Raw genomic sequence first — 25,010 nt, 5'->3', positions numbered from 1 at the left:
ACTATACTATACTTACATTTTAAATTCAAGGCCAGTACCACTGAAGACCCTACTGTAACGTGCAAGAAGGTTCTTGTTGGGTCTCTCAGCACCATATTCTCTTCAGGATGCTCATTGGTGATTGTGACAGCAATACAAGGGTCACTGCTGCTCTCTGTTGTCTGGTAATTCACACGAAGTTGATACTGTGAAGAAAGTGGAAGTCAAAACAACAGAGTATTTGATAATTGATAAAGTAATCATCATAGGCCTTTTCCCTTATGATACTTGTGGTATCAAGCAGTTCTTGAAAACAGACAAAATATACCAACCCAACCAAAGCTACTGAGCCTAATTTACAACAATTTAGTCAAGTGTTGGTTGGTTAAATTTCCAGAGATCTTTAAAAGTGCAGAGCTAAGACCCTCAAAGGTAAAAATATATATCACACAGCAGAACTACTCACCGTCAAGACCCTCAAGATATAATATATATCACACAGCAGAACTACTCACCGTCAAGACCCTCAAAGGCATAAATATAGACTGTATCACACAGCAAAACTACTCTCCATCAAGACTCTCAAGGTATAATATATATCACAGCAAAACTACTCACCGCCATGACCCTCAAAGGTAAAAATATATATCACACAGTTCTCTCTTGTGCCCGCTATTCCCCTCACAACTCACAATGGCTTCCACGGGACCCCCACCACCCGAGAAAAACCTTGAATTACCTGGACCAAGCCATGATAATGTGAAGGAAATCATCGAGTTGGGGGAGAAACTTAAGCTCATCCTTGACAACGACCCAGACAAGCATCGGTATGAAGAGTCTAATAACCACCTGAGGAAAGTTATGGAGCCGTATATCCAGATCTATCTCGACAACATCAATGCTAGTCAACGTAGTATTGGGGACTTCCTCACCCGCAACCCACCACAACCACAGCCAGCCCAAGTCAGTGATAGTGATATTGACAGTAAGGATATGGCCTTTGAGGGGTTTGTCTGGGAGGCCCTGCAAACCTCTGTGAGTAGTGAAAGTGAAAGTGATTCAGAAAGTGATTCACCGGAGGGCAACTACTCTGCCCTGCCTCGGAACCAGCCGCCATCCACATGTGCCAACCCAACTTTTCTACTAACGTAAGTGTTAAAAAACCTAATATTATTGATATTTCTCTTAATTATTAATTGTGTGCATACCATCATAAAATTAAGATGTTATTTTTACTACAATGTACGTATTGTGTTGGAAAAATTGGAGTTTGGGGGTCGGCCCAGTCTCTATTTCAATTAATCCCATATGTTCTGTTATTTCATTTACGCGTTTCTCGTTTTACACGGGCCTCCATGGGTTCAATTGACCTCGTAAATGCAGACTATACTTACACTAATACCAAGGCAGCATAATATATAAAATGGCAGAGTTTATCTTTGCAATTATTTTTCATAAGACATCTTCACTAAAATTTTCATTTGATGATGGAATGAAACTCTCAGTAACTACTTGTTGGGTTGACAAACTACCATGACAGTGGTTAACCAACTCTCTAACATCACATGTAACTTAATTATGAAAATAAAAATACCAACAATTTACTCACCACAGAGGACAATGGCGACATAAGCTTGTGTTTAAATAACTTAATATAAAAATACTAAAAATTTAATCACCACATAACAGCCATTAACAATACGTCCTTCCCTCACGACTCACTCAGGCAAATGGCTTGCGAGTGACGTCACAATGGTGTGTTATACCAAGGAAGGAATACACCAAGGAACTTGTACTACATTCAATTAACGTTCAGCCCCTGACTGCCGCGCCATCTCTCGATTTAATTTTACCATAAATATTTAAGATTATCATAGAAAACGTATTGGTGTCATAACGTCAAAAAAAATTGGTAAACTTAATTTAATCTGAGTTGTGTTGTGTTAGGTTAGATTAGATTAGGTTAGGTTAGGTACATGCACTTGATCTATTAACTCAGATTAAATTAAGTTTACCAATTTTTTGTGACTTTCTGACACCAAATACTAGTCGAGAAGTGATTAGCAGTCCGATTTATTCATCTAGGACCATTATTTGACTTTATTCCGGCTATATTTGGCTACATTTGGGTAATTACTCAGAACAGGCAAACTGTACTCCAAACTTTGTCAATAAATTTGTTGAATTAAAAAAACTATTTTAGTGAAATGGATCACCACTAGTTCTCTATAATGGTAAGTACAACTACAGTATACCTTACAATTATAGCAAATGTGTAGTGCTCTGTATTAAATTTGGAGAAGGATTTGTATTATTTAAACTTTATTCACAATATTCATATTTTGGGTTGTCTAAGTTTTGTTAAATACAGCGGTATGAGTCTTGTGTTTAGCCTTGCCTGGAACTTAGGTGTGTGGTTGAGTGTGGTGCTGGTGGCCTGTGGTGGTAGCAAGACCCAAGAGTTTTGGTTGTGTAACTGCTGTAACACTATTGCTGGGGCCATATAGTACAGTATTGTGTTCTGTGCTTGCTCTGCATCTGGATCTCAAAATAGCATAAGCACAAGTCAATATGGCTGGCCAGCTTGGGACTGTTGTTGTTGGTAAATACTGTGTTATTAATGCACCACTATGTTTAATTGGATCACATGAAGATTAGGCACCCTAGCATATTCACCCTAATGATTAAACGGTAAATTGGGTAAACTTTTACTTTCGCACAACACGGGAATCTTAAGAATTTTATTTTTGCAATCTCTAGTTTAGAAAATTCTAAGACACTTCTATGATATTTCTCTAGCAAATTACTTAAAATTGGCTCTCCTAACCTATCCACTGCCTAAAAAACGGTAATGTCTGACAACAGCACTACCACCAGAAGGAATTGTTTGATTTCAATCATTTTTTCCTTAGAAGTTCTTAATATGGTAATGATGCAGTTTACAGCATCCACAGAATTCCGGAAATTCACTACACTAAATCGATAGAACTATTGGTGAATTTATAGTATCACACCGGTCTTTATTTCCGTATTAAAAATATGTATCTCGTAATGTTTACACAAATCTATAACATTTTTCTTCTTTGATATTTCCACCGGAAATTAAGGATAACCGAGATATCAATTTTTCAAGATTATTACTTTCGCTCTGACCCCCTGCTCACGCATTGCTCCAGGCCTCCGATGGGGTTTAGGTTAGGTTTGGTTTTCCTTGTTGGTTGGTAATATAAGTTATGTTATTCTAAACAAAAATCCAACTTTTCCCATTATGATTGTTGGGTGGGGGGGAGTGGGAGGGTTATCTACAAAACATGTGATTTCCAGTGGAAATGAATATCAAATTCGTTCGAAACTCATCAAAATACATAGGAAAACCTATTTTTAATATCGAAATAAAAACCTGTGTAATACTATAAATTTACCAAAATAAGGTAAAAGGTGTTCAAAACAAATAAAAAATCATCGGAAAAAGTCTTGAATCTAACCTAACCTAGCTAGGGGAGCTCCACAGTCGTTCAATGTTCTGGGTGTGTACCGCCACGTATGAACATACAGTACATAATAAAATGCTACATATCTAGCTTATCTGTAATTTGCACCAGAAATGCCTTTGAAGAAATGGGTAATTATTTTCGACTTCACATCCACTGACTTTTCATAAAAAATGAATTTATTAATTCAGCTTTTCATAAAAAACAATTTATAAATTCAGCACATTTACCCTTATTATAATTGTAAGTATTTTAAAAGAGGCAACATTTACTAGAACCTGACCTAACCAACCAAAGAAACTTATCTAACCTCACCTAAGTGCCTAATCAGGGGGGGGGGGGGGCTTCGCCTCCCGACCCCCCGCCATGTTGAACAGAAAGTACTTATTTTGATATCTGGTACCAATGAAAGCAACTTTGTTGAAGTGTCATGGTGTATTTTACTTATTTTGTGGACATGATAGTATGCTGGGACCGAGTGGGTCGATTGTAAAGAAACTCAGCATATGACAACACGCACACATGGAGACATCATTTTAGTGTCGTGTAATCAGTTTTTCATCGTGTTTTGCCTCGCACTTTCCTGCATCCTTCATGCCTTCTCACTACAGGTGAATTATGATTGTAGAGAAAAACTAAAAAAACTACAAAAAATACTTATAATTAAATAAAAAGTTGTCACCTGTTCTAAGATGCTTACTATAATGATAACATATGGAAAAAGAATGAATGAAATCGAACAACTTATTTTGGTGTTAGCCATCTCCTCCAGTACTGTATTCTTATTTCTTGAGATAAGAAACTTTTTATTTTCCATGGAAAAATTTTGTCAGGTTGTTGCTAAGGCTAGACCACACTTGTCAAGTATTACCAGTATCATTTGCCCCATACCTGTATATTAGTATAAAGACTGTCACCTAGCTACATGCTTCACAATGACACCATGTTTGTGCATCAGCTGAGAATCACTTCACAGTGAAGGACAGACTGAATCCAAATGCTAGGCAGCAAAAGTCAGTGACCATCCTTTCCATTTGAATCAATTGAACCAATTCTAATGTAACGTAACCTTACCCAAAATAATATTGGTAATAATATAAGGTTGAGGAAAGTACAGTACTGTACTGTACATTACTTTCATCCTCGGATAGTTACCTGGTAGGCAAGGTAGCTTTTCTTGATTCTTCTTATTTATGATAAATCAAAGAACATTACAGTACAGTACAGTACAGTACAGTATATGGAAATTTAAATAACTAAATAATTGTATATACTGTACCTGTATTCCTAAATATTACATTTAGAGAAAATAAGATAAAATAAATTATTCTATAGCTACAGTATTGTATAACTAAGTTTCATGTAGTATTTAGAAGTTTCAAGTCATTTTTAAGTGCTACTATAGCATGCAGTCTACAAGATTTTTAGGTTAGGTCAAGTCAAGTTAGGTTAAGTTCAACTAAAGTAGCATCCATTTTTAAACAGATCAGCTATTTTGGGAAGTAGATTTTTGTTTGACAGATACTTTACAGACTGTACCTCATCAGAGTTTTTAATGAGAGAATTAATAGGTATTTAAAAGTACTAAATATCATACGTTTGTACCTGGGTTAAGAAAATGATACTGCTGTTATTGCATACAATGAGGAGAATTAAAAAAATGATTAGACGGGATTCATTTCAGTAAAGAAAATTATTTCAATTATTCACAACTCTTGTTTATATATACTGGTGCTGTTATAAGCCTTAAATCTGTTGATAAATACAGACTATTGTATTGTACTTTTTACCAGATTTGTGTTTTGGCCCTCAACACAGCATCATAATGGAGCGCAGCGGTCGAGTGGATACAGCACTTGCCTCCTGTTCTGGGGATCAGTGGTTTGATTCCCGGGTGCTTCCAGTTCACCCAGCTGTAAATGGGTACAGGTACTACTTACGTTTACAACATGGGGAAGTGAAGGCTGTCGAGAGCAGTACCGGTTATGCTGCCTCCTTGCGTATCGAAGGCTTAGTATACAGTATGCTGTATCCACACTGTCCCTAATGGGCAGTCATGCTAATTTATATTTCTCCTAATTTTTTGTTCATTGGATTTTCAGACCAAATGGGAGTTCTGCATTTTTGTGAATTGTGTTTAAGTGAAATTTATAATATATGAACTACACCTACACTATTGTGTTTTGCAGGAGGAGGTACTGGATTTATAGGAACAGCTCTGTGCAACAGCTTAAGACATCGAGGTTATGATGTATTGGCTGTGTCCAGAAAACCTGGTCCTTACAGAATCACTTGGGTATGTGAACAATGAATTTATTATAAGTCCAATACAGGGTAGATGTTTTCTGGCTTGTATAACTATTACACAACTCCTCATTAACATATGGAGCAAGTACAGTACTGTAGGTAGTGGAAGATTGATAAGGAATAAACTTGGCAAGTTTTACCAAACCTAGTTTTTGTTATAAATTATCAATACAGTACAGTAGCTGTTTTGTGTAGAAGAACAAACAGTTACTGAGATGTTTGTTGGTGGCCAGGGTTATTGTATTGTTAAAGAATTAGATAATTTTAAGTAGATTCATTTGCAGGTAATAGGTAGTAAGCAGCTACCAAATAGGTAGGTACTACCGCCTGGGAAGATATTGGAAGCATAATGTGTTGTCTAATGGTAGACCCTGCTGCCATATGGCATCACGAAAATTGTGACCAAGTCCCAGGTTGCTGACCTGACTTTCTGCCTCATTTACACACAATTGCAGGTCTCAATTGTTTCTCTTACATGGACAACACAACATACATAATGTATATCGTTTCTCACTCTTGAATTATTTTTTTTTCATTTTTGTATTTATTTATTTATTATTATTATTATTATTATTATTATTATTATTATTATTATTATTATTATTATTATTAATTTGCTATTAATTTTATTAATTGTTGTAATAAAAATAAAAGATATTATTGATATTATTATTATTTATTATTAATATATTTTTGCCCCCAGGCCCTGATGTGGGTCAGTGACCTGTGCCCAGGTGGGCTAATCCCCGTAAAAAAAAGGGGGGGAGAAAGGTAGTAAACACATGAGAATAAGTGTTTTCAGTAAATGCACATTTCTACAGTGTGCTTGGGAGCAAGATGTCTCAAGGATACTGTAGTCATCCTTCCATCTGGGAACTTGATGTGGGCATACTCGGGATTTGCTTCTGAAATCTCTACCTCATCCACGAGGGGATCGCTCTTGCTGTGCCGTACTTGTCGCTTCAGATAGACAGGGCCCTTGGAAGTAAGCCACGGGGGTAAGGACTGATCAGATGTAGACTTCCCCGAGTGAAGGAATAGTCGTTCATGAGGAGTACAGTTGGTTGCCGTACACAACAATGACTTTATAGAATGAAGAGCGTCTGGTAGCGCCATCTCCCACTGAGAAACGTTTAGCTTTTTAGTTCTCACTGCAAGCATAACTGTCTTCCAGATTATCCCATTATATCTTTCCACCTGTCCATTTCCTTGAGGGTTGTACGATGTAGTACGGCTGGTTGCCACACCCTTCTTTGGCAAGTAGTCCTCAGATGTGAAAGACGTTCTCCTGTTCGAATGGATGTAAGCAGGCATTTCGAATACAGTGAACAGTTGCTCTAAACATTTTATCACTGTGGCTGCAGTCAGATCAGCATGGTAATGTAAATGGAAACCTCGAAAATTCATCAACCACTGAGAGAAGATATTTATTCCTTGTGCGCGATGGAAGAAGGCCTTTAAAGTCTAGATTTAGCCTTTCAAGGGGCTGTGTTGCTTTGATAAGCATTCCTGGATAAGGCTTGAAGAACTGAGGTTTGAGTTCAGAGCATGTTTGACAGGCAGCAGTCATCTTCTTAACATCCTCAATAGAGTATGGTAAGTTCCGGCACCGCTCAAAATGTGCCATTCGAGACACACCAGGATGACACAGACTATCATGTAGCACCTTCAGTTTGTCAACATCACTTGTGGAGCCACACACACGTGAGAGGGCATCTGCCGGGACATTTTCTTTGCCAGGGTGGTATATTATGTCTTGATTTTACCGGCAGCTTTAGTATTGAACATGAAGGCAATGCTGCGCTGGTCAGTTATGATCTTAAAATGGTGGCCGAATAAATAATGTCTCCACTTCCTTAGAGCTTCGACTATAGCGTATGCTTCCTTTTCATCTGATGAGTGCTTCTGCTCACAGTTAGAGAGAGTCCATGAGAAAAAGGCAACAGGGAGCCCATTCCGAGTCAAAGTAGCAGCTATTGCATGCTCAGAAGCATCAGTTTCCACAGTGAATGGACTAGCTTGGATCACCGAATCAGCAATATCCATCTTCAGGGTTTTAAAGGCTTGAACAGCAGTGGGAGGCAAGAGAAATCCATTGGCGTGGGCAAGTTGGTGAATCTTCTCTGAGAACTGTGATATCCAGCGGGAATAATGAGCCAGCATCCTCGTAGTCCTACGGAGGGAGGCAGGATCTTTTGGTAGAGGCAATTTTATCAGAGGCTTGAGACGTTCAGGGTCGGGACGTATCTCACCTTTGGATATAGCATACCCGAGTAACCTGATGGAGCGTAACTGAGTCACATTTGTCTTTGTTCAGAGTAAGGTTATATTTGTCAGCTATGTCCATGAAATGCTTCAAATTTCTGTCTTGTTCACCTGTCTTTCTGCATACAGTATTGTTGTCAATGTAAGCATAGGTATCCTTTTGTCCTTCTCTCTAAATAATTCCATCAATCACACATTGGAAATTTGCCACACCATTAGTAACCCCAAAAGGGATTCTGTTGAATTCATAAAGCTTGGCTATTGCCTCAAATGCTGTGTAAAATTTTTCCTCCTCCCTAATGTCTATTTGATGGTAGGCACTTCTCAAGTCTAGGGTACTGTACACATTGTATCTGGCAACCTCATTCACCATGTCTTCGATTCTTGGCAGAGGATAAGCATCCAGCTGAGTGTATCTGTTGATGGTTTGTGAGTAGTCAATCACCATTCTCTTCTTATGATTTTCCCCAGATGTGACTAACACCTGAGCTCTCCAAGGGAATTTACTAGGCCTGATTACTCCTTCCTTTAACATCCTGCCGATTTCTATGTTGATAAATTCCTTATCAGGCTCCGAGTACTGTCTTGGTTTAATAGCGATGGGTTATGTTACCGAAGAGAGATGGCAGGGCATCTTCACCTCTGCTAACCCACACAGCTTCAGAGGTGGCTTAGATCCCCCAAAGGCATCACTAGTGAGGTATGATGTCGCAGGAACTCATGACCTAGTATCACATCACTACACAGGTCTGGCAAAATCTTAAGTTTGATATCAGGAAAAATTTCACCTTGAAGTTCCAGATCAACCTTGCAGTACCCTAGATCTTTGAGGATAGAGATGAGTCAGCCATAGATACCTCACCTTCATCAGGGAATTTTTCCAAGTTCATCTTCACTATGTCATTTTGCACAAAATTCTCCAAGCGTCCCGTGTCCATCAAGGTGTTTACAGGTATATCATTATTCCTGAACATACGTACAGCCTTGGTAAGACTGGCAGGTGTAGCACCAGCAACTGTAGCTATCATAGTCACCGAAGCAGAGTGGATGTTGGTGGAGAAGTTATTTGCTTGCCTAGATCTGCAGATCTTTGCATAATGCCATTTCTTCCTACAGTTCATGCATATGGCATCCTTAGATGGGCATTGTGTGTGAGGATGCCTACTGAAACCACAGAAGAAACAGCGACTAGGGCTGGAGACAGCCACAGAGACAGTTTCTTGTTCACTCGCTGGGGTGGGTGAGAAGGTTTATCAGGCACTTTCTGGGGATCATGTACTGCAGCATTAACTAAAGAAGCAGGTTGTATATATATGATGCTGAGTGTTTCTGGGCCATTTCAAGGCTTAATGTCTGCTCATAGGCAGTCAGCAAATCCAAAGTTTTATTTTCTAAGAGACGTCATAGCATGAGAGGCTAGGCCATTTATGAAGGCATCTCTCACATAATTGGCACATGCCCGAACAGCAGTTACCTGTTTGAAATTACAGTCTTTAGTAAGGAGTTTTAATGATTGTAAGTACTGATCTAGGGTCTCACCTGTTTCTTGGCAACGAGTGGCTAGTACATGCCTTGCAAAGATTTAATTTTTGGGTTTGACAAAGTTTCTGGAGTGTGTGTATGGCATCGTTGTATGTTGTGCACTCAGCTATATATTCGTAAATTTGGAGAGCCATGTAGTTTGTGAGTAGGTCCAACAGATTCGAACTTTCAGTTGTCCTTTGAAGTGCACCGGAGAAATTCCTGAAAGTCTGGTGCCAGTGGAGCCACTCCTTGGAAGCAGTAGGGGAGTTTGGGTCAGCCTCAAGGCACTCAGGTATCTCTCCATCTTGATACCTACTCATTAAATTGAAATGAAACAACAGCTTGACCTTACTTGAGGCTTTAATGAGCAGAAAATCACACAGTTCCTGTGAAAGAGCATATGCATTAAGGGAGTTACATTGTTAAGTGAATAACAAGCAAATAAGTACAAAGTATCATTTCTAAACACAAGCCTTCTTTATATATTCCTTAATAAGTGCTAGTTATCACAACTCGTATTAATCTGTGGTAACACGGTAAATCAGGAAAATGTTCATCAAGGGCCAGCCATGAGTGAAAATAACCGCTGGGCCAAGGACTACGGGTATAAAAAATTACAAAGGATCTTTTAGTATAAACCTATAAATTTTCCATAGAATACATAATTATTTGTAGCTAACTAATAACTAAATATTACCACAACAATACTGTAATAATTTGTTTACATTGCAGAGTGACTTCAGTAATAAAGGTTTGCCAGATTCTACCACAGCAGTAGTCAGTCTCGCAGGTCAAAATGTTTTGGATCCTGTGCGACGATGGACTGAAGGATTTAAACAGAATGTTTGGGCATCACGTGTCAACACAACAAAGTAAGAATTACCATAAATGTGCTATGTTGTTGTTTTATGAAGAGCCTTTCTTTAAAATATCTTGCTTAGAATAAAGACAGTGACACATTGACATAAGATATATTGATTAGTGAATCAGATGGTGTAGAAGTATTAAACAAAGTTGTTTTTGTAGTTCCATTTCAGATATGAAAATTTATTTAAATAATTTCCTCAGGTACTTAGCTGAGGCCATTCAGCACTCTAGCACGAAACCCAAGGTGTTCGTTTCAGCATCAGGAGTTGGTAAGCATTATACTTGAAGGCTTAAAGAAGATTATGTTAATTGTGTTTTTAATGGTTTGTGAGGTAGAGACTGGTCAAGTAAGTTCCAATCCTACTTGGCTCCACACTAGCCTGACTACTGGACAGTACAGGATTGGGGTCCTTTCCAAATTGGTCCCAATCCTAAGTTAAGGCCAGTTTGATTTGCATTGTGTGAGACAACATTTACCACTTTTCCAGCCATTTTTAACTTTTGGTAGGACCAGTGTGAGCTATAGTCATGGCTACAGTGTGCATTTTCATGACAGTTGACCCATTTAATGGTGTTTAGTCCCTTCACTAAGGAGACACCACTTTTTATATTTTATTTGGTTAATGCCAGACAATCTTATTCAGCTCAGGGACCCCCATTCACAAGGGGTAAATGAGCCCTGTGGATTTCTGTTTGGATCTGAAGTCCATTATTACTACCATCATGTTGTACTTTGAATGTGTAAAACACTTTGTGATCATCTTTGTTATTTGTATTTGCTACCTCCTTTATTGTAAGTAAAATAACTTTAGAATTCCCACCAAAGGTCATCTTTGTAAGATATTCTTTGAATGTGTTTTTTGTCCCTGTTCTTAACATTTCTTTCTTTATATCAGTTGTACCATTATGTAATTTTTCAACTATCTAAAGTCCTCTTTACTTTTTTACTTTCTGGTTATATGAATTATCAAGAATAATGTCAATTTAGAACATTTACAGTAAGTTTTAAGTGGATTGAAGTATAAAATCCATTTTGTAGCTGAGGGGATGAAATGAGTGCCCTGGATTCCCTCCCTCCTTCCTAGAACAAAGTCCCAACTAAACACAGAACTGAGTGTTCAGATGCAATATAGGTTGTACCTCTCTAGTCCGGCAACCTCGGGACCTGACCGGTGCCGGACCATGGAAATTCACCCTTTTCCTGTATAGATAGTGACTTGTGCTTATGCTTGGAAGCACTAGCACCACTTTCTCTGCATCATGGTCTCTTTGAAGACATATTGAAGGGTTAAATGTCGTATAGTAGCTTCTCAAATTTCACGAGTTTTTAATTCTTAACATATTTTATTGGAACACACAAAAAAATAAATCAATAAAAATTTTGACGGCTGAAATTTGAATTTCGACGGGTTTGAACGGCCCGCCAACGTGCAGACAACGTGCATAATCGTGTAAACAGCGTCATTTCTCTTATGTACAAAAGATTCATTATTGTTTATTACTGAATGTCTTTTTTATTGAATTAATGTTTATGTGTGCAAAATGAGCAATACAATTCATTAATAGTACGTAGAATATAAGAACACACGAGGAAATGACACAGCATTATTTTCGTTGATTACAAAACCAGTGACTGGTTCTACATATAAAACTGAAGAAAATAAGACCTTGGCTGTAGTTGTAGTAAAATTAATATTGTTGTTTTAAGTAATGTTATTTAATGTTAATAAATGGAACAATAGAAGTATCTAACGATAATGGTAAAGAAAAAAGAGAGATTGCGTATGCAAGTGCGCATGCGCACACGTGAAAACATATCGTCATTACTTTACATAAGATTATGAAAGCAACACTTATTTACTGTTCATATATATTTTAATTAATGTTTCTGAATTTGTTTTTATTGAATTAATGTTTGTGTGTGCAAAATTAACAATACAATTTATTAATAATACGTGGAATATTAGAGGAGACGAGACGGCTGCCGGCATTGTTTATGTTAAAGCTTACAAAACGAGTGACTGATTGGTTCTACATATAAAACTGAAGAAAATACGACCCTGATTTTAGCTGTAGTAAAATTAATGTAAAAAAATTAATATGGTTGTTTGAAGTACCTGTAATGTTATTTAACGTTAATAAATGGAACAATATAAGTAGCTATCATTAATGGTAAAAAAAAAAGTGAGACTGCGCGTATGTAAGTGTGCACATGTGAAAACATGTCGTCATTACTCTACATAAGAATATGAAAGCAACACTTATTTACTGCTCATATATATTGAAGGGTTAAATGTTGTACTCTGTATAGACAAGCAGAGAGAGAGAGAGAGAGCAGCCGAACTGCCAGATGTAAACAAACCTTAATTTCCCGGGTGTTTTTTTTTTTTTTTTTTTTTTAAGGGGATTAGCCCACCCGGGCATAGGTCACACCCACATTGGGGCCTGAGGGGCAAAAATTTAATACTCCAGTAATAATAATAATAATTCAGATAAGTAAAAAAAAGAGCTGCCTATCTTCCTATTGGACAAACTAAAATCGTTCCGGACCACAGGAGTTTCAGGACCACAGAATGCCGGACTAGAGAGGTACAACCTGTACAGTATTTGTGAAATTTGGGTTTCCACAAGAAGTTTACCTTCTTTGGAGTCAAAAATTCTTATTCTAAATACTTCACTCATTGGTGTGTGAGGCAACTCTGGAGTCACCTGGGTGCAAAGACTGCTAAGTGCCTAAATAGTATCATTCAGCCACTAATTATTGTATGCTTCTTTAACAGCAGACTGCGCAGGGACACTTAGCAGTGCTATATCTCGCACCTCACTAGTTTCATCCAACTCAACCCTAAAATGTTATAAGTCCATCGGCCCTCCATTTATTATATAAACTGTTGTGTGCTTTTATCAGTATTCAATGTAAGAAATAATCTTATGATATGGTAATGTTTATGAAATGTGTGACAAGGGTTAATTATGGAATTAGTATTGTCTTTAAAAGACACATGTTGCATATACAATGTATTAGTCAATTAATTTGAGTTAGATTGTTAAATGGTCTAACATTTTTATTGTTTCCTTATATCCTGAGTCAGAACTGTCTCTCTTAAGTTATTGTAATACTGTACAGTCTCTCCTCGAGTTACGACACCCCGGACATACGACGGCCATGGTCGTATAAAATATGTTTCACATTACGTATTTTCGAGTCCAGACGTTAGTGATCGCTGTGTACTGTCAAAATTTTTGTTTGTAATTCTCTTTAAAATGGCTGGCAAGCGTAAAAGTGAGAGTTCTCATGGTGCCGAGAAGAAAAAGAGACACCCATTTTAGAATTTCTATGTATTATTTTCACCTTTTCGACTTACGACCAATTCGACTTACGACTTGGTCATCGGGACGGAACCCCGTCGTAAGTCGAGGAGAGACTGTATCGAGTTAAATTATTAATTGTGTAAACTGTTCAAATTTCCTCAAATGCTGAATCAGATGCATCTCCTAGGTTACTACCCACCAAGCCAAGATGAGGTATTTACTGAGGATGGTCCTGGTGGGGACTTTGATTTTTTGTCTCGTCTCTGTTCTGACTGGGAAAGTGCAGCAGACCTTCCATCTGATCTTGGTGTAAGAACTGTCAAGATAAGAACAGGTATGGGCTTTCAACTTGATTACTAACTCTAGTAAAACCTCTTTGAGGTTTACTTTATTTCAAATGGTTGTTCAAGTGTATTGTAATAAGGGCAATGTAAGTAATTCAGTCCCCACAAATGACATGTTAGACATTGTTAATGTTTTGATAATTTCCACCTAGAAATGCTTAGTGATTTCAAGGGATGGGACTGCTGGGTACCCAGAGACTCTTGGTTACACCACTGCCAGAGAAGGAGTAACTTTTTGTCAAAAAAATTAGAAAATTCACAGCGTTGCTATCACTCCCAGATTTCTAAGGTCATATTGCATTGTGAAAGTCTTGTAGGATTCATAATTCAATACATTATTGTACAGGTATACAATTTCAATCCCCTCCAAGACAATAGATCCCTCAGTAGTGTGGTGTTTTAATGTTAAAAATCATGCTTCCTTGTTTTGTTTGTCTAGTGGGGTAGAAAGACGTCTTATTAAAAAGCGTTTCGTTATAATTCACATTTTTAATTTTCCATTTTGAAAAATAGGGTATACGAGCCAGTTGTCTTAGTACAGTATCTATAAATTTTCATAGTCTGGAACTTGGCACTGGTGTTTAGGCTATTTTGATGACCCAGCTGAATGTTAAAGGTCAATTTTGGTAATGAGTGTATTAGGTACTGCAATACTCTACTTTATTAATGTACTGTACTACCATATATGGTTTCTTTCGTCCTGTTACTTAATATGATATTTACAAATATCTTTTTATTTAAGACCGTTAACCCTCACAATTTTGGAATTTGACTTTGTTCAACACTTTGGGGGTATTAGACAAATACAGTATGTAGATATAATTTCAGAAAAAGGCCACAATCTTGAACTTGTGGTATGAAATTATGGTAGCTCACATGAGGACTAATGATATAGTCACTACCTGAGTGTATGCCCACCTTGGTATATTTCATCCTTGTCCACACATCTTCAGTCATTTCTCTGTGTGCCTTGCTCCATATTTACCCTGTTCATGAGTTGTCTTAGCTCGTCTGTAGTTTGTACTAGTCTCAATATTTGTGATTTTGTGGCACTTTTAGTGCTGTACCAGTGACTTTTGGTGTTGGTTCTATTAGGAAGCATGGCAGGAAAGCTGAAAAAGTTAGATGCAACTGAGTAAGGAACTTTGCCTACTTTTGTACCCCAATGTGCCTTGGGGCTCTGTGTGTCCCTGGTCTGTCAACATGTATTTCTGTAGTCTCTGCTCACCCACAGTTTATACTATTCACTCTGGTTTGGTGATATCCTTTGGGAGTGGTTCCATATGGAAGCTAATAGAAAGAGCTGCCAATAATAGTTGCAGCTGACTGCGGAACCATGTCCTCCACATCCCTATGTGCCTCAGTCTGTTTTGTGCACTTATTCCATCAACACATTGTTCTTGTGTAGTCTGCTCAGCAAAAAATTTTTAATATTCACACTTTATGGATTTTATGATTGTCTTAGTAATGAGTTTCGTTGTTGATTTTAGCAGGAAGCACCTCAGAAAAGCTGAAAATGATAATTAGCTTAGGGTAGAATGAATCTTCACTTCAGATTCCAGTAGTTATTGTTATACACTTTCTCCTCGGCCTCAGGGTACAAAAAATAAGGTTAATACACCAGATTGTAATGTATAGCCCGAGAATTGCTGTTCGACACCACAACCGCATCCAGCCCATACGTGCACGAACTGATCGCTATAAGAACACCCCAGTCCCAACCATTGTAAAAATTATCAATAACTTGTAATAAACCAGTGTATTCACTCCCAGTAAATACTACTTCTTGCACTGTCACTATGTTGAAATGCACTGTAGTTTGAGCTTTTCCCCATCTAGTTATTATAGATCTTATTTGTATCACTTATGTTACTTGTATATTATTTGTAATTCGAAACCTATTCCCCAAATATGTAACTGTATATTTTCAGCCTTCTGGCTGCCAAGCTCTTTCAATAAACCGTTAATTATTATTATTATTATTATTATTATTATTATATCTTGTTCATAGTTACTGTAATGCACACAGTGTTTGTTGGTCAATTGTGCATGGGGAACATTAAGATTAGTACAGGTTGTACCTCTCTAGTCTGGCATTCTGTGGTCCGGAACGATTTTAGTTTGTCCAATAGGTAGATAGGCAGTTGTTGTTTTTTTTTTTTTTACCAATCTGAATTATTATTATTATTATGATTACAGGAGTATTAAATTTTTGCCCCTCAGGCCCCAATGTGGGTCAGTGACCTATACCCGGGTGAGCTAATCCCCGTAAAAAAAAAAAATAAAGCCGCGGGAAATTAAGGTTTGTTTACATCCGGCAGTTCGGCTGCTCTCTCTCTCTCTGCTTGTCTATAGAGTGCAACATTTAACCCTTCAATATATATGAGCAGTAAATAAGTGTTGCTTTCACATTCTTATGTAGAGTAATGATGTAAGAGCGCTGGTTGTTACTACTTGCTGCTGCACCACTGAGGCCACCAATTGTAAGAATGCCCAACACAAGCTGACCTGGTAGCGTGACGTGAGAGGAAGGACAATGGGTACATGTAAATATAGTATCGAGTATTTGGGAGAGAACAACGGTGAATACTATAGATGAATCATAGACCCACATACAAATACAGTACAATGTTTATTAAACACAAAAATGGTTACAGAAAAGATGTTGTATTCACCCAAAACAGGAACTCCTGGTACCCTGCCCTCAGGCTCAATTTACTTGCACCACTACTGGGTATACTCACACCAAAATGCACATAACTCTCACAGCACCTTAGCACCAATAAACCTGTGACCCCTGCCAGTACAACACTCAATAACCCAGGGGTAATACTCCAGCGGCCGCCAAGGGAGTCTCATTACCAAGTGACACTTTCCAACACTCCGACAATTCCGGTGGACTAACACCACCACACAAATAGCCTTACAGAGCTATATACTGTACTCATCCACCAATGATGGGGCTGGCAGTGGTTTGTGGGCTTGACGATCCGGGTTCACCACAGGGCATGGCGTTAGGGGAATACTACTTCCTATGGGGTCCATGGGTGGTAGTGGAGCTTCTGACGGTTGGGGTTCATGGGGACACCCGACTCCACTGGACCTCAGACATCTCCCAAGACTAGTGGATGCGTCATCCACACTACAGACACAGCCTAGGCTGCGTTAGGGACCTGTGAGAGGGAAGCGTGGCGGCTCACTGACGGTGTATAACGAACCTCAACGTTTCAAAGGGACATTAACTAAGGACATAAAATACTTCACTCAAAGCACATCAACTACATTACTTTAACACTTGTACAAACAAACTATAGTTAGGTCAAATCACTTAAAAATGGTGAATACAACACGGAGAAGGTGGAGTGACCTACCTGTGGGAGGGAAGCGTGGCGGCTCACAGATTTTGAAAACCAGCCGCGGCAAAAGTCACAGATTCCACCTACTCAACCATTTCACTGAATTACGTTACTGTAACACTCTGACATTTGAAACTGAGACTACGAACTCAGTTTCATTCCCTACTATTATCTTTACAAACAATGCTCTGACTGAGCTATCAAAGGCAAGAATTAAATAGATAAAAGGTTGGATGGCAACAGGTCCCAACACGCAACGTCTTGCTGCAACACCCGTGGAGCAGATTTTAAAGTTTCCTTTCCAAGAATATCAACTCATTCCTCAGTTAACCTCCCTACCACAATTTCACTATGATTATCAGAGTCTCTGCTAATCATAGGTGAAAAAAAAAGGTTTACAGGTTCTCGGTAGCAGAAAGAATTTACAAACTTCCGTCACCAAACATACGACATCTCGATGACGTCATCAGAGAAACGGGGGACGGAGGACATTCCCACTGGGAGACTCGGAATGTTTTGTGGACGTGTAAGCGTAATATGGATTATTAGTTTAACAGGTTAGCCGTCATTACGATCATGACAAAGACGACATGTGCACACTTACATACGCGCAGTCTCACTTTTTTTTTACCATTAATGATAGCTACTTATATTGTTCCATTTATTAACATTAAATAACATTACAGGTACGTACTTCTAACAACCATATTAATTTATTTTACTACAGCTACAATCAGGGTCTTATTTTCTTCAGTTTTATATGTAGACCCAATCAGTCACTGGTTTTGTAAGCTTTAACAAAAACAATGCCGGCAGCCGTCTCGTCGTGTGTTTTAATATTCCATGTATTATTAATAAATTGTATTGTTAATTTTGCACACACAAACATTAATTCAATAAAAACAAATTCAGAAACATTAATTAAAATATATATGAACAGTAAATAAGTGTTGCTTTCATATTCTTATGTAAAGTAATGACGATATGTTTTCACGTGTGCGCACTTACATACTCGATCTCTCTTTTTCTTTACCATTATCTTTAGCTACTTCTATTGTTCCATTTATTAACATTACTTAAAACAACCATATTAATTTTACTACAGCTACAACCAAGGTCTTATTTTCTTCAGTTTTATATGTAGAACCAGTCAGTCACTGGTTTTGTAATCAACGAAAACAATGCTGTCTCATTTCCTCGTGTTTTAATATTTTACGTATTATAAATGAATTGTATTGCTCATTTTGCACACACAAACATTAATTCAATCAAAAAGACTCTGTAATAAACAATAATGAATCTTTTGTACATAAGAGAAATGACGCTGTTTACACGATTGTGCACGTCGTCTGAACGTTGGTGGGCCGTTCAAACCCGTTGAAATTCGAGTTTCCGCCGTCAAAATTTTTAGATGTGTTGTTTTTTGTGTTCAAATAGAAAACGTTGAATTAAAAACTCGCGAAATTTGAGAAGCTACTGTACGACATTTAACCCTTCAATATGTCTTCAAAGAGACCATGAAGCAGAGAAAGTGGTGCTAGTGCTTCCAAGCCAAGTCACTATCCAGGAAAAGGGTGAATTTCCATGGTCCGGCACCAGTCAGGTCCCGAGGTTGCCGGACTAGAGAGGTACAACCTGTAGTTTAATGCTCCTCCCCCCCCCCCCTCAAAAAATAAAGTTAGTAATAATAATTAATTAATACAAATTATGGGGAGAGGACTTTAGGTTTCGATGTGTGCTAAATCCAATACCCTACTTACATTAATTTTTATCCTTAGTTTTCTGTGATCAACTCCATATTTCTTGATCTTGAGGTATTATCCCTATCCATAGTTCCTTGCTCTTTAGATGGCACATGTATGAAGCAACTTTCTAGCTGTCTGCTTCATTTATATTAGTATTTAAGTTTTTCTTATTGAAAGAGTTAACAAATCTGGAAACATACCAGTGATAATGGATTGAAAAAAGGCTTGGTAATTGTAAAGTTAAGTATCTGAAGGTGTTGCAGCCAAATCCAAAAAGATTATAAAAGAAAGACAAAGAACGTACTGAACTAGGCATTATGAGGAAATGGGGCCCATTAGCGAGATATAAACACAGAGGGTGTCTATAAAGATTATCTAACAAAGAAAACTAGTATTGTACTTAATAATCTTTTCTAGATAGATGAGAGGATAGGATAGAAAAGCAAATTAAAGGTCTTTGCATCTTTATTTGTAAAAGTAAGTATTCTGATTAATTAATCAGTCAAAATAGAATAGTCTCAAGGTTTTTAAGAAAAATAAAAGGCGATGGTCTTCAAGGACATTAGTGCTCCATGATCTATTACTGTACAGTACTTAAACAAATTTCACCTAGATGAAAGTGGGTCCCATAAGCATGACTGCCCATTAGAAAAGAAATTACAGTGCTTATTTTTTTCAGGAGTGGTTCTTGGTCGACAAGGTGGAATGGTTCAGCAGCTCATCTTGCCTTTTTATATGGGCTTTGGGGGACCAGTAGGAAGTGGTAATCAGTCAATGCCTTGGATCCATATTCAAGATATAGTTGGTCTTTTTATTCATGCAATTGAGAAAGAAAATGTTATTGGAATTGTCAATGGAGTTGCTCCACAGATTATAACAAACCGAGAATTTGCTACAGCTTTTGGAAAAGCTCTTAGGAGACCATCTTTTGTACCCTTACCCACTTTTGCAGTAAACTTACTATTCAATGAAGAACGGGGTAAAATTATGACTGAAGGACAGAAAGTAACCCCCAAAAAAGCCCTTGAAACTGGATATTCATTTAAGTACCCAAATATTACATCAGCAGCAAAGGAATTCTCAAAACTTATATATGCAGATGAACAATATATTTAAGCTTAGGACAGGTTACGTAAAGAAACATTAAGGGCTGTTTTAGTTCAGCCTTCCACCTCACATTTTGGAAAAAAGAGCATTATTAACACTGCAGTTAGGTCAAGTAATTATATTTTTATATAATGTAGGCCTATACTATAGCCACTTTGCTGCAGACATCCTTTAGTTTTAATCTAAAGCTGCATTGACTTATAGAAAAAGAATATGTTTTTAAACTGTGTAAAGTAACTGAGCTTAGTATAACCACCTAGAGCAGTTATGAATTGTTTGTGGTAAGCTTAACTGTTGACCTTGAGTTTCATAACTCATTGGTATCACATCCTATGTATGACACGTACAGGTTTTTATTATTCATGCTAAATTAGGTGTAGTTTATGACCTCTGCATTTGTATTGAGAAAAAACAAAAAACTATACTATAGCACTCTTATTACACCCAAGAAACCACATCTTAAGACTTGTCCAAGTGCCTATTTTAACTTCACCAGCCCATCTTCCCTCGCATTCATTCAGTTCTGTATCTGTTCATCAGTGAAACTTGTCCATGCTGTTTATCTCGACTGGTAAATTTTCTCAACATCTTTCCAAAAACAAGTCTTTCTTCCATGCAAATTGCTTTCACATTCCATATACAAGTACTATATTGAGTAATTATTTCCTATTCACCCATGGCTTTCAAAAGGCCTCGATGTCATGCATTACTGTACTTTACTCACCTCAATTGATGTTCCTTATTGCTCCTAAATGGCAGAGGTAATCCAATAGCCAATGAATACTAAGAATCAGTATCAAATTTGGGTAATTCAGTTCTGTGTGTTTTATTAAATGTTTTCTGTACATCTTTAACATTACGTACTTTAAAGCCTTGTCGTCAAATTTTGTGTTCGATAAAACTATTGTGAATGATAAGAAATCTGTTAGCTCTTTCACTTAAGATATATAACAAAAATATAAAAGAATTTTGGAATCACACAAATTGTATACTAGTCAATTTGTCTTATAGTACAGTATACAGGTACAGTACTCTCAATTTAACGGAATCCGATATAGTGTACTGTACTCTCGATTTAGCGAAAGGTATTTTTTTCCCTTAATTTTTGCTCGATTTAGTAAACTAGTTCGCTAGATTGAGACACCTCAGACACATGATACAGTAAAACCTACTTCAGCCTACAGCGAATGTACTAAATGTATAAAAATGATAAATAATGATATAGTGTAAAAGGGACCATATAAGATGCACCCCCACTTTTGCAGGGAGTAATTAAGAAAAGAAAACATGTGTATTTTCCTCCTGTAGCCACAATTTTCTTAATATATGCAGTACCAGGAAATATGAGGAATAAATAAAATAATACCAATAAAAAATACTGTACAGTATTGCCAAATCAGTAAATAAAAACCAAGTGAAAGTTTAACACAGTCACCATTTGCGTACACTCCCTGTTTCACCATAGTAACGAAGACCAGCTGTGATGCCGATTCCCTAGCAATGCTCCCCGCCCCCCATACACCAAGGATTTCATCCTCCAATTTAATGTACTCTTTGCTGAATCACCCTGTATATACAGTATATATACACTTCTCGCTATTGCATTATGCACGAGGTGGCCAACGGGAAGTGATCTTCGCTGAAGTGTCTCACACCCCTCCACACCAGCCAGCTGGGACTGAGGCAGGCATTGTACGTCTGGCAGCGAAGGGAGACTCGAGGACCAGTCAGCCAGCGATAAAAAAGTTCACCAGTTGCCCGCATAAATTTTGTGACTGAAGATTTATGAGTTTAACCCCCCCCGACAGCCCCTATTTATTGCCACAACGCCCGTTGTTTCTTTGCCTTTTTTACCACAATGGGCAAGAGGAAAGATTTAACAAAAGAGCAGATAGTGTCAATTATTAGTCTGCATAAGGGCAAGAAACCTGTAAAGGAAATATCAAGAATTCTTGGTGTAAGTGAATGATCAGCTCAGATTTGGATTAAACGATTTCGAGATGACGGCGGGTTGGCAATACCAGTACACAGCGGACGGCCAGGGAAGGCTCGGAAAACTTCCCAAGGCACGTTAACTGTTCTTAAAGAGGCAACTTGATGCTAATTCACGTCTGTCTGCACGGGAAATGAAAGAAAAAACCCTGTACTTCTAGGTTATGTTTCTGTAAGGACCGTTCACCGCCACATTCATGACGACCTGTAGTAGTTAGTCACCGCGCATGCAAGAAGCCACTCCTCATCCTTGTCCAGAGGCAGCTTAGGATCGCTTTTTTCCAAGGCTAACACTCAGTGGGATACGACCAAGTGGCAGCATTTGCTGTGGTGTGACATGGCAACGTTTTCTTTTACTGGACGTCTACTTTCAATGTGTACAGGCGCCCCGGGAGTGACTCGCTTGACCCCAAGTTCGCTTTTAGCACAGTTACTAAGCATCCTGAGTCACTAATGGTGTGGGGTTGCTTCTTGTACTTTGGAACTGGTGATTTTGTTGTGCTACCTAGGAATGTGATGATGAACCAATTTAACTACTAGGAGCTGCTTTGTGATTATTTGCCCGGGTCTTTTGAAAAATGCCGCGCTGATGTGTTTATGCAGGATGGTACCTCATGTCACACAGCAAAATCTGTAATACAATGGCTTGTTGATTGTCAGGCAGACCTCATAAGTGATTGACCAAGCAATTTGCCTGACCTTAACCCGATAGAAAATAAGTGGAGCATTATCAAGCTTCGTCTACAAGGCAAGGACACAAATACCGTCCCCAAGCTGGAGGCAGCGATTTATGAGGAGTGGAATAATTTAGACCCACAAATAATCCACAACTTGGCAGAGTCAGTTCCTTCACGCCTGCAGGAGTGTATCAAGAGAAAATGAAGGCCTATTGACTACCGAAAATTTGTTAACTTCCGAGATTAATATTTCATCTTGTTTGTGTCCGTGCGACCCCGCGCATAATGCAATGGCGAGGAGTGTATGCTGATAACCACATAGGAGACAAGGAAACACGAAGTTCTCAAGCGCTTTCATGTAATTCACACCTTCAGGGGTGAGTACAGACTAAGGAGTAATTATTGACAAGGCGAATATATACAGTATAGGAGAGTGAGATGAAATCCCTTGGGACAGCAGGTATCCATCATATTCAGGTCATAAGGTAATGACCCAACCCTTTCACCTGGTTACAGATCTTGTGAATCACAAAGTTGTCCAATTTGTACATGCCATTACTCAAATTCATGTTGACAGATTCGGGTATGTTTAATGAGATTAGATTCTATAATGTTCCTACTGACAGTTGAATTACAAGGTAATATTGAGGAGGCATTATCCCAGTCAATGCAATACTTATTATATCTCATGAATCAACAGAGCATTGGATTCCTGGCCTGTCCTAACACTATTTACATTGTTTAAGTCTAATTATAAGTTCTTTTCCCGTCTGGCCTAAGTAGAACATATTACATTCCCCTATCAGCAAATGTTATTCGTGGCCATTTTGAAAACCTAACCCCCTCGAATTTGAAGGGCTTACTGTACCCGTATATTGTTATGTGCAGTAGATCATTTAAGGAAACGAATAAATAAAGATGGTAAAATTAAGAATGTGATTCATGGGCATTAAATATAGATACTGTAGTAGTATGTACTATTTATGGATGAAGCTCTTCAGTTTGAAACAAGTGTTTGCCACTGCAGGTAATCAAGTCCCTCACTGCAGGAAGTCAGAGGGGCCATAATTCTAAACAATTATAAAAAGTTTTGATTTAATTATCAAAGCCACCAGAAATCTTGTTGCGATATATTTACCAACTCAGTATGGATACATTTTATTACTATATATTCAAGTTAGGGAGTCATTTTCATTGATGTGGGTAAGGTGAAGACTCAAAGTTTTCTTTTACAAAAATGTAACAATTATCTTGAAAAGTTTTATGGCAAGATTTAAACAAAATTGCTTGCATTGTACAATATGTAAATAAAATTTACAACTAGTACTTGAGTCAGATTTTCATTTGACATTGTGTAATAGATTGTAACAAACATTTCAGAAATACATAAAGGGTGCATTTAGTGTGAATCTTTTAAAAATTCTACATAACACATAGAAACAAGAAAACTATGTGGCTCCAATAACTAGGCTGTATCAGAATACATAGCCAAAAGTAAAAAGTATGAAAGATGCTACTGATGCCAATGTCTTGATGATAACTCTTATTTTATTTTATTTTTATTTTTTTAAACAGGTAAGCTGGGAATAAAAGGTGGGGTCCAAAGTCTCTTACAGCACATTGGCCTGGTTCCAGTCTGAATTACCTTAACTACTGTGTTCCATACTGCCAGTACTAAATAAGATCAACATAACTTTGAGACCGAGCTAACACAAACCTGACTGCCTGCGGTCCACCTTCACAAGAAGAGTCCGTTTTCATTTACATCTGGAACATGTGGGTGAGTACGGTATTGTATAGTTCTTTGCCCATGAAAATAACAAGTTTTATATGTAGGGACAGTAGGAACTAAAATGGAGACAGTTAAAGAGGATGGCACACATAGGCTTGAGCAAGTTGAACTGAAAATGGCGAGATTAATGTCCAAGGTGACGTTGAGAGAAAACCGCTGAGTATTGGCGAGGGTGGCCGAGATGGTTCGGGCATATGGAGATCAACTGGGTCAAAAGATGCAGAAGCTTGAATGTGGAATGGAGGCGTGCTA

The 25,010-nt window shown here is 37.9% G+C and overlaps 1 protein-coding gene across 3 annotated transcripts; it reads left to right on the top strand.

Moving 5' to 3' along the window:
- The first annotated feature begins 2,378 nt into the window (after window positions 1–2,378).
- LOC121864664 (epimerase family protein SDR39U1-like) lies at window positions 2,379–24,297 on the top strand. 3 transcript variants are annotated; one of them, XM_042363803.1, is made up of 7 exons: window positions 2,380–2,581; window positions 5,264–5,399; window positions 5,660–5,766; window positions 10,299–10,438; window positions 10,635–10,702; window positions 13,933–14,079; window positions 19,870–24,297. In XM_042363803.1, the coding sequence occupies exons 2-7, from the start codon at window positions 5,390–5,392 to the stop codon at window positions 20,304–20,306; spliced, it is 909 nt and encodes a 302-aa protein (XP_042219737.1). In that variant the 5' UTR covers window positions 2,380–2,581; window positions 5,264–5,389; the 3' UTR covers window positions 20,307–24,297. The 3 variants fall into 3 exon arrangements, with proteins under 3 accessions (XP_042219738.1, XP_042219737.1, XP_042219736.1); XM_042363802.1 differs by lacking the exon at window positions 5,264–5,399; XM_042363804.1 differs by lacking the exons at window positions 5,264–5,399; window positions 13,933–14,079 and having other exon boundaries at window positions 2,379–2,581.
- The last annotated feature ends 713 nt before the right edge of the window (window positions 24,298–25,010 follow it).

This window comes from Homarus americanus, unplaced genomic scaffold, assembly GCF_018991925.1.
Source record: "Homarus americanus isolate GMGI-L3 unplaced genomic scaffold, GMGI_Hamer_2.0 scaffold57965, whole genome shotgun sequence".
NCBI lineage: Eukaryota > Metazoa > Arthropoda > Malacostraca > Decapoda > Nephropidae > Homarus > Homarus americanus.
The sequence above is the reverse complement of the archived record's forward strand: the minus strand, read 5'-3'. Positions and strand labels throughout refer to the sequence as shown.